We start from the raw sequence: 16,647 nt of genomic DNA, 5'->3' as shown, positions 1-16,647 counted from the left end.
CATTTTTGTTTTTGATTGTATGATGTAAAGAAATTGGGAACAACTGGAGAACATGGAGAGTGGTGCATTTTTTTAAATACAGATTAATATCTGCGTAGCTTTTTTGTGGGGGAGGTAAATAAAGAACTGATCAACAAAAAATGAACTCTAGTGTGTCACAGCCCTGAGGAAAAGACAAGAAAGAGAAAGATCAACAGAGAAAGCTGAAAGAGATCTCACAGATGTTTGTAGATAAACAGATGCTGCTAAGCATTCAAAATAACTTCTGGTGAAATCATAACTTATAAAAAAAAATGGAAATGATGACTCCCAACACAGAGAGCATCTGTAACCATTTGAATTATCATATCAGGCTGTATTCCTGGCACAAATCACAATGTGCAGCAAAACACATGCTTCTCTTTTTCATTGTGAACCCTCTCTACTTACCGAAATGTGTAAGCAGATTCTGAGCAGAGAGACTCTCAGACTGTACAGATTTGCATGGGGTGTCGTTGTCACGTACGGTGTTACAGATAACACAGGAGAGGGAACCAATTGCAGGTATGATATTTATTATGGGGTAATCCAAAAGGGCTAAACAGTCCAGGCAGGGTCAAAACCAGAATATCCAAATCCAACATAAACAAGACACGAAGACAAGGCAATGCAAGGCAAGAAGCGACGGACATGAATTAACTCTCAAACATTAAACAAGGACTCCGTAACACAGACTCTGACAGACCGGGTATAAATACACAGAAGGATAATGAGGGAACAGGAGACAGGTGGGGAACAATCAATTACTAAACAGGAGGAAGGTGACCAAATAAGGGAACAGGAAGTGATAAGGAGAAAGACACCGTGAGAAAGGAGGACACCTAGTGGAAACCCAGGGAACACAACCCAGACACTGTGACAGGACCCCCCCTCTACGGAGCGGCTCCCAGACGCTCCACAACAATACACGACACAGACCAGGAGGGAGGCGGACAGGTGGAGGCTCAGGGGGAGGGACGGAGGGCCAGACTCACTGAGGGGAACAGACAGAAACATAACAGAAACCAAGAAACACAAAACAGAAATCCATAAGGACATCATGTGGCGCCCCCCAGGGCGGAGCAGAAGACCACCACAGCCGTGTGGTCAAGGCGGAAGCCCCCCAGGGCGGAGCAGAAGACCACCACAACCGTGTGGTCAGGACGGAAGCCCCCCAGGGCGGAGCAGAAGACCACCACAACCGTGTGGTCAGGACGGAAGCCCCCCAGGGCGGAGCAGAAGACCACCACGTCCTTGTGGACGAAGCCAGAGTCCTCCAGGGCGGAGCGGAAGACCCCCACAGCCGTGTGGTCAGGGCGGAAGGCCCCCAGGGCGGAGCAGAAGACCACCACAGCCATGTGGTCAGGACCAGAGCCCCCCAAGGCGGAGCAGACCTCCGTGCGGCTGGACCAACGGGACGACGAAACTCTGGTAATTCCCTGGTGTCCTTACTGGACTCCAGAAGATTGGTGCTGGCCTGACACTGCTCATGAAGATCATTGGTGACTTGCATTTGCTCATGAAGATCAGAGGTGACTTGCCTTTGTTCATGAAGATCAGAGGTGACTTGCCTTTGTTCTTGAAGATCACCGGTGACTTGACTCAATCCTTGAAGATCACCGGTGACTTGACTCAGTCCTTGAAGATCACCGGTGACTTGACTGGACTCTGAAAGGTCAGCGGTGACTTGACTGGACTCTGAAAGGTCAGCGGCGACTAGCCCTGACTCTGTAGAGTTCACTGGCACCTGACTCGACTCTGTAGAGTTCACTGGCACCTGACTCGACTCTGTAGAGTTCACTGGCACCTGACTCGACTCTGTAGAGTTCACTGGCACCTGACTCGACTCTGTAGAGTTCACTGGCACCTGACTCGACTCTGTAGAGTATACTGGCACCTGACTCGACTCTGTAGAGTATACTGGCACCTGACTCGACTCTGGAGAGTTCACTGGCACCTGACTCGACTCTGGAGAGTTCACTGGCACCTGACTCGACTCTGGAGAGTTCACTGGCACCTGACTCGACTCTGGAGAGTTCACTGGCACCTGACTCGACTCTGGAGAGTTCACTGGCACCTGACTCGACTCTGGAGAGTTCACTGGCACCTGATTCGACTCTGGAGAGTTCACTGGTACCTGACTCGACTCTGGAGAGTTCACTGGCACCTGACTCGACTCTGGAGAGTTCACTGGCACCTGACTCGACTCTGGAGAGTTCACTGGCACCTGACTCGACTCTGGAGAGTTCACTGGCACCTGACTCGGAGAGTTCACAGGCACCTGACTCCACTCTGGAGAGTTCACAGGCACCTGACTCCACTCTGGAGAGTTCACAGGCACCTGACTCGACTCCGGAGGGTCAACTGGCACCTGAATCGACTCCGGAGGGTCAGTTGAGACTCTCATCCTGTGCAGCGGCGCTGGGCAAGCAGCCATCTTGGGCCATGACTCTGGACAGGCGGCCATCTTGTACTGTGGTGCTGGGCTGGCGGCCATCTGGGGTTGTGGCGCTGGACTGGCGGCCATCTTGTACTGTGGCGCTGGACCGGTGGCCAATTTGGGCATTGGCGCTGGGTTAGCGGCCATCTTGTGCTGTGGCGCTTGGCTGGTAGCCATTCTGGGCAGTGGTGCTGGACTGGCGGCCATCTTGGGTTGTGGCGCTTGGCTGGTTGCCATCCTGGGCAGTGGTGCTGGGCTGACGACCACCCCGCCGGAAGAGACAGAAGTGGCTGGGGCATCCCACCGAAGCCGATGCTGCAGGTAGCGCACAAATTCCCAGAATTCCAGTGTCTCTAACTGCGCTATCTCCTCCTGAGACACTGGATCATCCAGCCCGCAATTAAAATAGTCCTTGAGGGCCGCATCGTTGTAGCCCATGCCCTCGGCCAGGGACCAGAACACCTGAGCCAGGGCACCCACTTCATTGCCCTCTTGGCGGAGGGCGGTCAACCGAAGGTACTTGGTTCGCCGCTCCGCCATCTTGGCTGGGGAACGGAAAAATGACATACCGCTGGTTCCTACTGTGACGGAGTCCTTCTGTCACGTACGGTGTTACAGATAACACAGGAGAGGGAACCAATTGCAGGTATGATATTTATTATGGGGTAATCCAAAAGGGGTAAACAGTCCAGGCAGGGTCAAAACCAGAATATCCAAATCCAACATAAACAAGACACGAAGACAAGGCAATGCAAGGCAAGAAGCGACGGACATGAATTAACTCTCAAACATTAAACAAGGACTCCGTAACACAGACTCTGACAGACCGGGTATAAATACACAGAAGGATAATGAGGGAACAGGAGACAGGTGGGGAACAATCAATTACTAAACAGGAGGAAGGTGACCAAATAAGGGAACAGGAAGTGATAAGGAGAAAGACACCGTGAGAAAGGAGGACACCTAGTGGAAACCCAGGGAACACAACCCAGACACTGTGACAGTCGTGCAATCCTTTCTGATTATTTAATCAAGTTTAGTGTACATAAACAACGAAAATAACTTACACAATGAAGTCATCTAATCAGTAACATATATTCTTTTTATCAAAGCTTAAACACGGCGTAAACTTCCTCTACAACCTTTTTCTAGCTTAGCACTTTAGCATGGTTTATGTTTTGTTTTGTGTTGTTTTTTGTTTTGTTGTATATTTTTCTTTGCTTTGCTTTTGTTTTGTTTTTTATGTTGTCATGTTTTTGTTGTTGTTTTTACTTTGTTTTGTAATTTTGCTTGGCTTTGCTGAGCTTTTTTTTTTTTTGCCATGTTTTTTAAATATTGTATTCTAAAATAGAATATAATGTTCTTAAATATTATCTTCTATATTATGATTTAATTGATACAAATAATTAATGTAATTTTTATTAACAAATATGTAATTATTTTTAAATATTATATTCTTTTTATTCTAAATATTATATTTAATTTGTGCATAATACATACCTCCATGAAGAATGTAACGTATACTTCTTTTCAACTAAATGAACATTATTACACATGTATTACATCTATTATGTATGGAAACTGCAAAACATGTTGAATTCTTTCTTTATTCCTTATGCCATAAGCCAACTTTTCCAATCAATCTGTTTTGCTTTTTCTTTCAGACTTTTTCTTTTTCTTTTCTTTTTTTGCCAGCTCTCTAATTACCCAGCGGCTGACACAGCCATGTCCATTTCAGCACAGGGCAGCTAAAAATATCCAGAGAGAGAGAGAGAAAGAGAGAGAAAGAGAGAGAAAGAGAGAGAGACAGTAGTTCTCTTCCCACAGTAGTGCAGCAGGCGCTTTGGGCACACTTCCCTCCTGTTTCTCTCTCACTCCATCATTCATCCCTCCACCTCGGCCGAAATTAGAGCAGAGCGGGAGTGTGTTTCCGGTAGGAAGGTTTGGAGTGAGCAGTCAGGACAGAGGTTACTTATGAGTGCTCACACTTGTGATTATCACAGTAAAAATAACCATGTTTTTCTTTTTGTCGGCTGTGCTCCATTTATTAAATTTAGCAGCATAAATATTCTCTCATGTCTAGTTTGCGATATCATTCCCAAAGCAAACGTCTGCCTCACTTGTTCTCTCTCAGCTGTCTTGTGTTCCTTTGCCCTTTGAAGCGAGTACAGAAAGTGATGTAAAAATGATTAAAGGCAAACAAATATATAGGATGTGTTAACATGAGCCCATCCCCTTAAGCTGCGAAGCATCTATTGGCAAAGCAGCAGAAGGTCAGCACACTCGATTAATTTATCCCGCAGGCTGTAGTGTATAACAGCTTCTTTAGTTCCCACTGTATGAAAGAGTTCCTCTGTGCCTGTACTAGCGCCTGCCCGTGTATTTCAGCAATGCATCAGTTAGACGGGCGTCTGAGTGGGCCGTCAGCCGGCTCCCTGGTGGGCCTTCTAGAGTCATTGCTAGTGATGCTTTCAACTCAAGGCTACAATTTTATGATTTAGATCTTTGTGCCACCACCTGAACTTTCAGAACTCAGTGAGGACGCATGAAAAATGGGCCAATAAGTTGATTCTGAAGCCTGTAGTCCAGTGGTCCCTGTAGCCATTGGTTGATGGATCGTTCTGTACCCAAACTTGATGAAAATGTGTCTGTGTCTTATTCATGAGCCCTCGTGTTAGTGCTAAAAGTAGTTTACTTGAATTAGCTGTTATAACAGTTTTATAACAATGTAATAACATAGCAAAAGTTGCTATCAAATATTGTCAGCATTGCAGGCCACACCACAGTCATAATTGTATCGCCATTTAAATGCAAATTCAGTTCTCCTGCTGGGTTAAATGGGCTGGAGTTTAATCGGTTATGTGGTAATTTAACCCTGCTGATTGCTTTCTGTTGTGATTATATAGTAATGGGGTTTGTGTTTTCTTTCTGTTTGTGTACAGTAACCTGCTGTCTAATCCCTACGTGTGTGACTGTCACTTAGCCTGGCTGGGAATGTGGCTTAAGAAGACCAGGGTGGTTAGTGGCAACCCACGCTGCCAGAAACCTGCCTTCCTGAAGGAGATCCCCATACAGGATGTAGCCATGCCTGATTTCTCCTGCGATGGTATAACTCTATTTTGGGCCAATTCCTCTATTGTAACTTCAAAGAATATATATTAAGCAATAAAAGCAGTAAGAACTGATATATATGTATTTGTGAATATACCAATCTATACTCCCATGTCTCCATCATTACAATGTTGATTCTCTTTCATACTCTTCTACTCCTTTATGTGCACACTGGCCTGTTGATATACATCCTTTTAAGCAACTCCTCATGAACCAGAGTCGCACTGTCAGGACGCTGAACAAGGGTTTGCAGACCTCAGCTAGTTTTTGCTCTGTAACATGTGCCATCCACACCACATCCATCTCCAGTTCCCATGAAATCACACTGCTTAGATCAGGCCACTGCATCTCCTCCTTCCAGACCAAGGCTCTCTTTTCGAGATTTCCCAAACCTTCATCCCCCTCTCCCTGCTTCCCAGCGTCAGGGTAAATCACACACCCGTCCAGCTTCCCACAAGGCCGTACCGAGAGGGCAGCATGAGGACAAATTAAACACTGAGCATGGAGGCCTAAACATGATCTTCTCCAACTCTGGTTTTTATAGGGAAGAACTCGTGTCCATAAAGAGGGGGAAAGCAGAACCTCTCGAGACTGACATAAAGTTTAACAGAGAAAAAGAAACTGCGGTTTGGCTTCTGTCTGGCCCAGGGTCCTGTGTTCCAGAAGGCCTCCCTGTCAAAGCTAGGGTAGAAACAGTTATTTTGCTGCTTCATGGAATATCGTGTTAAGAGAGCCTGCTCAGCTGTAGACGGGCGTAGCACTTTGAAATAAAGAGGTTCAAAGTGAGAGAAATCGCCTTGGCTCGAGGTCCATTAGTTAGAAGAAGCTGTCTGTCAGGGCTCATGTGTTGTTATTCCGTTCGTTTCTTCCTCTTTGAGCGGGGCCTCATCAATTCAGCTCCAAAAAAACTCACCCTACCACAACATCCAGCTGTTTCAGTGCTCTGCAATCACAGTTAGAGTAACAAAGTCAAGCTAAATTGATTTACGGGAAGATATTTTTGGTTGTTTGAAGGAGTCCAGTCATTCTAAAACTAGCCCACAGCCGCTTTGGCTCTTCTGTGTTGCTCAGTCTGCGTGTTATTGTTGGAGTCTCCATTACCTCCCATTAATGGCTTAATTTACTGTTTCTTTTTAATCTGCAGGGCAATTCAGCCTTTTACAGATAGCATCTTACAGAGCTTGGATGAAAGTAGGGAGGAGGCTACAAGTATCGCTTGCAGGAAATGTGGAGCAAGCGAGGCCAAAAGCAATATTTAGCTGTTGATTTTAAACTCCTGTGTACTGTATCACTGATTATGAGCAAGTGTGCGCTGTAATAATGATAATCATGTTTGGAGACCCACATACTGGAGGAAGGGCTATTTTCTCCATCCTCCATTACTTCCTTTTAAAGAATTGATGAGTTTCTATATTAGATCGGTTAGCAACACATTAAAATTTTCTCTTGCATGATGTAAAGTGGCATAAAATATGCATATCTTTCTCTCTCAGGTATGGAAGAGAATATCTGTCTGCCGTCAGTTCCTCGCTGTCCCGATTCCTGCTCATGCTCGGACACAGTGGTGCGCTGTAGTAACCGCGGGCTGCGTTCGCTGCCTAAGGGTATCCCTAAAGATACAACTGAACTGTGAGTTTCTTCTTCCGTCTCCTTCGTGTCATATTTTTTAGTTTAGGACAGATAATTTATTTTCACAAAAAAAATAAGATTTTGTGTCTGCAACGGTTTGTGCAATGGTACATCCAGTTTTCTTTACTTGGTCAGTTTAGTTTGTTAAAAATATCCACATGACCTTCAGGATGCAGATGTAGATTTGATCCATTGTCGGACAGACTGATTGATTGATTGATTGATTGATTGGGAATGACACAGCTCTAACACAAATCACATGACTTGTGACGAGTTCAACAAAATGTAAAAAAAATAAAACAAATAAAAAAATTTATACAGCAGTATTATACATTTGTACAAGAGGACAAAGACAATTTATTTATTTATTTATTTTACGCAATTATTTTTTTGCCAATGACAATACTCACATATGATACTTACAAATGGCACAGTAAATTTATTACAAGGACAATCTGTCTTGTAGGAAGTTATCCACTTTGTCCACTATACCACAATACCCTGAATTTCATTATATGTATTGACAGACATCTTTGACAGTAGCAGGGATTGCAACCTGTCCTCCAACCAATACGCTCGTATAGGTCGTTTGTCCAAATCCCTGAAATACGACCCATCAAAGCGTATACTACAATTGTGCCCCTATCGGAAAAAGGTCGTTTTCATATTAATGTTTTGCACTCTTTTATTTGCACTCTGATTTGCGTTTCGTGTAGCTCAGTTGGTAGATTATTGCGTTATACCTTGATATGTAATCATGCTATCATGGGTTCGATCCCAGGGAATGGATGTGCACGGAAATGTATATGCTCAATAAATCATAATTTAGCATGATTTCTGTGAGGGTTATGTTTAGGGGTGGGGTTAGGTGTGGTCATTCGAATGAATAAGCCACCTAGTAAAATATGTAGGAAATACTGTGAGATCGGTGTAAAAAGTCCACACATTGCATTTAAATAAACGTGCGTTTTGATTGGTAATGACGTTATACGTAACTGTCATTATTTTTACGCCTTTTTAACTTTAAAACGTAAATATAGGTCGTAATAAGGTGCTTGCACAAACAACCTATATGGTCGTTTTTTTGTTGGAGGACAGGCTCAGGGATTGACATTCATCACTCAAGGGTTATAATGTAAACCAGCATGCCATAAGAAATACAATTTCTGAAATATTCAGAGAATAACAATGCCCATGTCACAAGGTGACCATGATCCTTATTACACACTAAAAATGGTACAAAACTCCTCCTGGGGCAGTACCCTGTTAAAAGCTACTAATATGTATCTTTAAGATACTAATATGCACCATATAGGGGTAAATAAGGCACAACGATGTACCTTTTAGCTCTTGTGTCTTAGGGTACTGCCCTAGTGGGGCTTTATACCTTTTTTCTGGTATTGATTCTTAGACGGGTCACTCTGATTGTATGAGGGTCAGTGAGTTGTTGCACAGTTAAGGTGTCAGTCATTATCTACTGGACCAATCAGATGAAGAGTGAGCACAGTGCCTTCATAGAACTGCTGACACACAGGCCGTTTAAACTATAAGACCGGCTCATATTCATACTTAGAGAAAAGGGATAGAAGGAGAGACAGAGAAGCAATAGAACAAGACGTCAGTGACTAAGAGAAGAAAAGAAATCACAGGGAGAGACTGAGGTAACAAGCGGTTTTATTAGCGATTGAGGTGAAGAGAAACATCCTGTCTTGACACTCTCGGTTTTTCAGCAGAAGGACAGTAATTGTTTTTGGGTTGTACAGGAAAACTCCAGCAGGATTGACCTCTTCTCCTGTGTCGTAGTTTTGAAGACAATACTCTTGCTCAGTGACCGACCCCATTATCAAATCGCTTTGATAGCAGACCATCAGTTCCCTGTCAAAGCCCCATCTATCTGTGTCCAGTCATCTCGCAGTGTCCAGGAGAGAGGGCTTTTAGCAAGTCACAAAATGGCAAAACTAGGATGAAACTCACCCAAGAGTAGATTTTGTAGATAAACAATCCCAGCAGCTACACTTCAGGACCAGTCTTTGGCTTTTTTTTGTGGCTTTGTGGAAATAAGTCTATATCTTCCAATGTAAAATAGATTTTAAGCATGAAATAAAACTTTTAATGAACCAGGTTTTACTTTGTAGCTTGTGTGAGGATTGTAAACTTGACTGTTAACAGGATTTTTCTCACTGTTTCAGATACCTGGAAGGAAACCTCCTCACCTCCGTGACCAAAGAGCTTGCTAATCTGAAACACCTGACACTGCTGTATGTAATTTATTCATTTCTCACACACTGTTATCCAAAAGGACCTAATATGCATTTAATGCCTTCATTTGAATGTTTATTTTAAGTATACAGAATTATTTATATTTCCAAAGCTGCAGAAAATATGAGGTACTGTATAGTGAAGTGACATTCAGCCAAGTATGGTGACCCATACTCAGAATTTGTGCTCTGCATTTAACCCATCCGAAATGCACACACACAGAGCAGTGAACACACACACACACTGTGAGCACACACCCGGAGCAGTGGGCAGCCATTTATGCTGCGGCGCCCGGGGAGCAGTTGGGGGTTCGATGCCTTGCTCAAGGGCACCTAAGTTGTGGTATTGAAAGTAGAGAGAGAACTGTACATGCACTCCCCCCACCCACAATTCCTGCCGGCCTGGGACTCGAACTCACAACCTTTCGATTGGGAGTCCGACACTCTAACCATTAGGCCACGACTTCCCCCAAGCACAGGGCAGGCCAGCCAGGAGTCGAACCTAGAATCTTCTGATCCGTAGTCAGACACGTTATCCATTGTACCTGTATACAACACAAATCTCACATTGTAAAAATAAATAATAATAATAATAAGTTTGAAATTAAACAGTAAACAGTAAAAACCTGTTAACTGTTTAACTGTAAGGTAGATTAGCATGTACTGTGAAGAATAGTAAATGGTTTAAAATAGCACGTTATGGATTTTTACTGTAATAATATTGTTCAATTTAACTTAAAAAAATACTATAAAATGAAGCAGTGTGCATTACCCTTATGCTGGGTTTGTCTGTGTGTGTGTGTGTGTGTGTGTGTGTGTGTGTAAGAGAGAGAGAGAGAGCATATGTACCACTTGTATATGAAAATCTGCCATATTTTGTGGACAGGCCACTTATAATAAACTCATCTTGTGACTTTGTATTGGCATGTGTACTTAGATGTTAATTATCAGCACATTTTTTAAGTTATACAAAGCAGATTTTGGTGCTTTAAGTATCTTGGTATAACATTTAACCGCTTAAGGAAATATGATAAGTTTTAAAATATGGCAACATGCAATCCCATAATCCCTCAAACATTATTACTGAGTGAGTTTCTGGCAACCACAACTGCTTCTTTTTTTTTGCTGTGTACGGTTAAGTGTTTATGCATGTTTGAAGTCATTAGTTAATAGCCTTTATTTAACCAGTATGAAAGGAACTGCGATTAAATCTCTTTTCTAAGCGTTAGCCTGGCTTTGGATTGTGAAGGCACGTTGTAAACATTCATCTGAGGGTGTGTAATTGAATCTGCTGTGTGTTTGTGTGTGTTTCCTCTGCAGAGACCTCAGTAATAACAGCATCAGTCTTCTTGCCCCTCTTACCTTCAGCAACATGACGCAGCTCGCCACCCTGTAAGTTAACGCCATCATATAACGATCAGACACAGTTTCTGTGTCAACGTGTGTTGTGAACTTGATCAGTTTTGTCAAAACTTTGGGCAGAAAGGTTGACATTAAATGACTGTTTCACTGTCATTGTCTCTGTGTCTCACTCATATTCTTTCTCTGCAGTATCCTGAGCTATAATCAAATTCGCTGTGTCCCGGTTCATGCATTTGATGGCTTGCGTTCTCTCCGCCTGCTGTAAGACTCCCTTTTGTTTTTTACCTGATGAACCAGCGATCTGGTGCATAATCACATCAATCTCTCTCTCTCTCTCTCTCTCTCTCTCTCTCACACACACACACACACACACACACAGACTCCCCATGCACCACAACACCTGCCTCATGAACTTAACTTCAGGAGATTAGGGCCTGAACAAAGCTGCTTTAGAACAGCACATTCACAGCATAAGCAGGTTCTGAAGGAACAAAGCAATAGATTTTAAGAGCACTTAAAGTCCTGTGGGTGGACTTTTTCTTTTGGTTATATGAAAGTCACATTCAAATGGTCCTGGAAACTTTTGACCAGGCCTTCATCATTTATTTTTCTTACCAGACTACTTACAGACTCATATGGAAGCCCGTCTCCGCCAATTAAAAAATAAAAAAGGAATAATGACCCTTTATCTCACAATACTGACTTTTTTTCTTAAAATTGCTAGTTGTATCTCAGTAGTCAAAGTAGTCAGAATTGTGGGATAAGTAATCTTATCTTATCTTATATTCAGTGACGGAAACTGGCTTCCATAGCCTCAGTCTCAAAACTACACATTAAAAATATTTGTTGAAGTTGTAAATTAAAACAAAGATTGCTGGAACTGTTGGAAATTATTGGATTTTTTTTTTTCAGTTTTCCTGCTTCAAAATTTGGTGTTTAATTCATTATTTGCTTTTTCTTTGTAATTTTTTCTACACCTATTTTTTCATTTCATTGTATGGAAATAAAATATAAATTTTGCTTTGAGAATTTAAAAGCATAATACTCTAAAACAAAGTGTAAAATATACATAAATCATTTGAATATTTATTATGCGAACATTGCTGTACCGTTCAAAAGTTTGGAACATTTTTGTGGAAACCATGTTTCTTAGAACAGAGAATTGAAAAAAGAAGAGCATTTATTTGAGATTTGACCAATTTAATAAAAATGTCTGTTTGAAATGTTTGTTTAATAAAAATGAAGTTTGAAATGTGTGACTGTAGGTAAAGAGACACCCTTAGATGTCTGTCTGCGTTAAGCTGGATGCTGGATAGGTTATCATCACCCGGTGCGCACAGATACCTTAAACACACCAAAGGACGCCCACCTTATTCCGGCCTCTTTAAGCTTAGTCTGCCAGGCAGTCATCATTGTCACTTTTTAATTTCCCAGAATGCCCCAGGGCCAGCTCTTACTTGGCCTCAAGGTCCGTAGCTGTCCAATCATGTTCTCAGGTTGCGGTCTGAGTGTATATATGTGGGTCGAGTGACCCGTAATACAACAGGAGAAATTATTAAGCAGAACCGACAGCTTACAATGACATCTCAATGCAAATCAGCCGTTCCCACCAGTGTCTCACAGAACGCAGCGGTTTCCTATAATCCACACTAAATGCTGTGAATGTCCAACCCTGTCTTTCTCTATCTACGTTTATATTGTGGAAAACAATGGAACCAACTCCCAGAGCTCCATGCTTTTTTCATTTCCTTTCTATTCTTCTCTTTCAGAACTCTCCACGGAAATGACCTTTCAACTATTCCAGAGGGAGCCTTCAGCCACTTGACATCTCTGTCTCATCTGTAAGTGTGTGTGTGTGTGTGTGTGTGTGTGTGTGTGTGTGTGTGTGTGTGTGTGTGTGTGTAAAAGCATGCACTCTGACTACTATTAATGATGGACTCCCAGTCTCAGCCTTAGAGACCAACTCAGGTCTTTAGACTCAGTGTAAGTTTTACCTCATTACCGGGTACAACCTAGAGAGAGAGAGAGCAGCCTTGTGCTCTGCGCTCGGAGACCGAGCCTCACAGGAAATCTTTGTACATTTTATTACAGCTAAAAGGCATCTTTTATGGAGGCTTATGATGGTGTTGCTTTTTTCCTCTCTGGCTGTACTTCCTCTTGCCGGTTTGGAGCGGGGCTACTGTAGCTCCTTGTTTCCTCATTGAAAAGAACTATCAGAGAAAATCCCCATTGAGGAATAAAGGGCCTGTTGAATTGATGGAAGTGCAATTGGGATGTTTGTAGTAACCAAAGAAGTTGGCTTTGTAAGGAAGAGTTGTGTTCACAAGGATAAATCCACTTGGCCAATGGATCATACTGATATTATAATGCATTTATCATTTCAAACAAAGTTTAACACCCAGTTCCTGTAATCCAGGGCTCTGGGTGCGAACCCCCTGTACTGTGACTGCGAGCTGCGCTGGTTGTCTCAGTGGGTGAAGGCTGGGTTTAAAGAGCCTGGCATCGCCCGCTGCTCTGGACCACCCGACATGGCAGACCGCCTGCTGCTGACCACCCCTCTCAGTCAATTCCAGTGCAAGGGTGAGGCAATTTCTCCTTTTCATAATTAACACATCTGCTTCAGACACATTGAGCCATGGTGCTCATATGGCAAATGCAGATTTAAATTTGGTATGCGCCATGTCCTGATTCAATTTCTTCTCTCTTTCTCTCCCTAAATAATGTCATACTTATTATACCTGTCATACTTCTGTTGTTTCTCTCAGTAATAAGTCTCCAAAAAGGAAACTTCCAAAATTTAAGCATGAGAGAAATGACTCTTAAAAAGGTGGGGGGGGGGGGGGCAGTAGCCTAAGGAACCAAAGCTAAAAAGCTACATCTTTGTACCTTCTTTGCCCATAAATGGTACATACTAGTACATAAAATGCATGTATTTGTACCTTTTGAAAGGGTACCACCCCAGCTTACTACCTTTTTTATGAGAACGTTTGAGTTTGCAGTGGCATTGTTTCAGAATAAAATAAGATATTTGAGGAGAGAAAAAAAAAACTGTAGGGTATTTGATTTGATTTGATCAGAATTTATTGGCTCATAAAAAGTGGACATTACATGAAAAAAGTTAACTAAAAATGTAAAAAAAAATAGTTTTCAGTAACTGAAATAAAGCTGAATTAAATAAAATATAAATATCAGATGAAATGGTGCCGTCTCAACTATCTTTAAAACTTACTAAATACCTAAAACTAAAATAAATATAAAGTTAAATAGAAATATTTAAGAAAATCTAATAAAATGACAGAAGCACATAACAAAACTTAAACAAAAAATAACTTGAGAGCTGGAAAATAAAAGCTAATGCTAAATAATAAATACACTTAATAGAACATAAATGATACAAAAATTTCACAGCCGGAGACAAGTTATTATATTTTGGTAAAAGGTATGTCTGCTTTTTCTATTTTTTATGTATTTATTTATTTGTCTAGTAATAACATGCACAGATAAAATTTTGCAAGTAAATATGGTCAGGTTTGTTTAAGGTTTGACCTTAATGTCAACATTTTAGCTTATCATTATGTGTGTCTTTCAGGTCCAGTAGATTTGAGTCTGATGTCCAAGTGTGCCCCCTGTCTGGCGAGTCCCTGTCAGAACAACGGCACATGTGTGAGTGATATCACAGGCTCCTACCACTGCACCTGCCCTTTTGGCTACAAGGTGAGTGAACATCCACCGCCCCTCATACAGTACATCCTCATACATCTTCCCTGTCCTCCTGCACACGTGTAGTCTGCACAGAATACTCCAATGAGTTATGTGCATCATTACATGCACGAGAACCTCATCATCCATCTTCCCGAGCTGAACTCGCTGGATCTGAAGTTTCTTGATTATTTCCTATTGTACTCAGGCAGGCGTTGTTTGTGTAGTGGATACATACTCAGTGGTGTGACCTTGGCAGTGAGGTCTTGGGCTGATGGCAAATGTATTGCAAGGGATGTGAAGAATGTGAGCTGCTCTTCAAAGGCAATTTATTCAAAGACAAGCAGCTATGAGAAATGAAAAGTGTGACCGGGTGGGACCATACAAAAATGTAAATTATGCGGCATCAGTAGCGGTTCACTTCAGTGAGTTTGAACAGATTGCTTTTATAAACATAAACCAAACTTTAGACCATCATTCCATGCAGACTGGGTTGCAGATTGCTGATGCACATCGAAAAACACTTGAAAAACGGCTTAAAAAAACAAAAACAAAGTTTGACATCAAACAGACTTGGTTTCACGCAAAGAGTGGTTTGCGAATGTGTGTGCGTGTCCTGGATGCAGCGTGCAATCATTACCCTTTTGTTTGGTTATGGGATTCCTGTCAGTGTTGTTCTGTTGAAGAACAGATAAGAGCTTAACCCTTCGCCCTCTACAAGACAGAACCAGCGAGCTGTCTTTTAATTAAAACCACAGCTCTCAAGGTCAGTTGCAGGTGCTCTCCCATCCTTGAAATAAGTGAAAATTAATTAGAATGTTCTAGAGTACTGAATTAAGTCAAACATGGAAACAGAGAAAGAGAAAAAACAGAGAGACGGAGAGAAAGAAAGCAGGTATATGGGCCCTTTGAGGAGAGCTTTGTCTGAAATTGAAATGGAGAGTGTTAGTCACGGAGTTACAGCCCCGGAGTAAAAGGATCAGGACAAGACATACATCATCCATAAACCATGATATTAAACTAAACTTGGCTTTGGGCCTGCATATAGAAATAGTAAACAAACAAACAAGATTTTTATGAATCTTTGCTGAAGAACATGTAAGTGGTGCTTGTCTGTGCAAAACTAGCCAACACAATTCTTCAGGATGGTCTTTGCAGTTAATATGTTCTGAGTGTTTTTATTATGTTGCTATGTGGTTGCTACGATGTTCTGGATGGTAGTTAAAAGTTAAGGGATTAAAACGGATTACTAATTATAAGTATGAGCAACAATAATAACCATAGACAGCACCGCTAATCATTGATTGGCTTTAACGTCCACTCCTTAACCCAGTTTGAAAGGTAAATTGTGATTAACATTTAAGTTGACATTTTACTCAGAACTCATTATGTAATACTGTAGATGATGGCTTTTTATTCCTTTAACCTCTTCACCTTTGAAAGTGTCCATCTGATTGTGACCTTTGTCCCAGTTTGTAGGGTCAGACATGCTAAAACCTGAGATTGCTCTTGCTTCATCCATGCTCACAGGCTTTTTCTTTCCTCAGGGTCGTAACTGTGAGATCCCCATTAACGCCTGCATCAGCATGCCGTGTGTTAATGGAGGCACATGCCACCTCACACCTGGACTGGATGGGCACTACAGGTACATCTAGACCTGTACAAATGATAATCTGTCAGCCATCAAATAGCTGTGAAATTGTTGCACCTATGTCTTGAAATGTGGAATTTATTTTTTTTTTTTTTTGCACTTATGCTAGCAACATAAATCTGAATGTAGCCTGCACAGTGTTTCCACTATCGCTATCAATAAACGTGTCAAAAAGGATATAAATAAGATTTAAAAACTGAAATAATTTAATTTGAAAGTCCTGTGTTACAATGCACATCTGGACAAAATCTGTGTATTAAAAATATAAAGCTTGTTACACCCCTGGACATTTAAAACTAACATAAGACAGGGAGATTGTTGTAATGGCACAATAAATATCCCCTGTGTCCTATAAATCTCCCAACAACTTTGGTAATGTCACGTTAGGCCTCTATTCAATTTTTGCAGGGCAGCCGCTTCACATCCAGCAGGAACAGAGTTGCACAATGACTTTACAAAAAACAGCAAATGTGCCCAGA

At 41.9% G+C, this 16,647-nt stretch overlaps 1 protein-coding gene across 1 annotated transcript in view; it reads left to right on the top strand.

The window, feature by feature from the left end:
* The window catches only part of LOC132113511 (slit homolog 3 protein-like), a 58,975-nt gene that overhangs the window by 21,117 nt on the left and 21,211 nt on the right, over nucleotides 1-16,647 (top strand). The window contains exons 13-21 of the mRNA XM_059521304.1: nucleotides 5,401-5,564; nucleotides 7,063-7,198; nucleotides 9,388-9,456; nucleotides 10,777-10,848; nucleotides 11,008-11,079; nucleotides 12,588-12,659; nucleotides 13,235-13,398; nucleotides 14,408-14,532; nucleotides 16,065-16,162. Of these exons, the coding sequence (XP_059377287.1) occupies nucleotides 5,401-5,564; nucleotides 7,063-7,198; nucleotides 9,388-9,456; nucleotides 10,777-10,848; nucleotides 11,008-11,079; nucleotides 12,588-12,659; nucleotides 13,235-13,398; nucleotides 14,408-14,532; nucleotides 16,065-16,162 (972 nt within the window). The remainder of the gene's footprint in view (nucleotides 1-5,400; nucleotides 5,565-7,062; nucleotides 7,199-9,387; nucleotides 9,457-10,776; nucleotides 10,849-11,007; nucleotides 11,080-12,587; nucleotides 12,660-13,234; nucleotides 13,399-14,407; nucleotides 14,533-16,064; nucleotides 16,163-16,647) is intronic.

The sequence above is a fragment of the Carassius carassius genome, chromosome 33, assembly GCF_963082965.1.
Source record: "Carassius carassius chromosome 33, fCarCar2.1, whole genome shotgun sequence".
NCBI lineage: Eukaryota > Metazoa > Chordata > Actinopteri > Cypriniformes > Cyprinidae > Carassius > Carassius carassius.
Note: the sequence above shows the minus strand (reverse complement) of the source record. Positions and strands in the feature narration are given on the sequence as shown.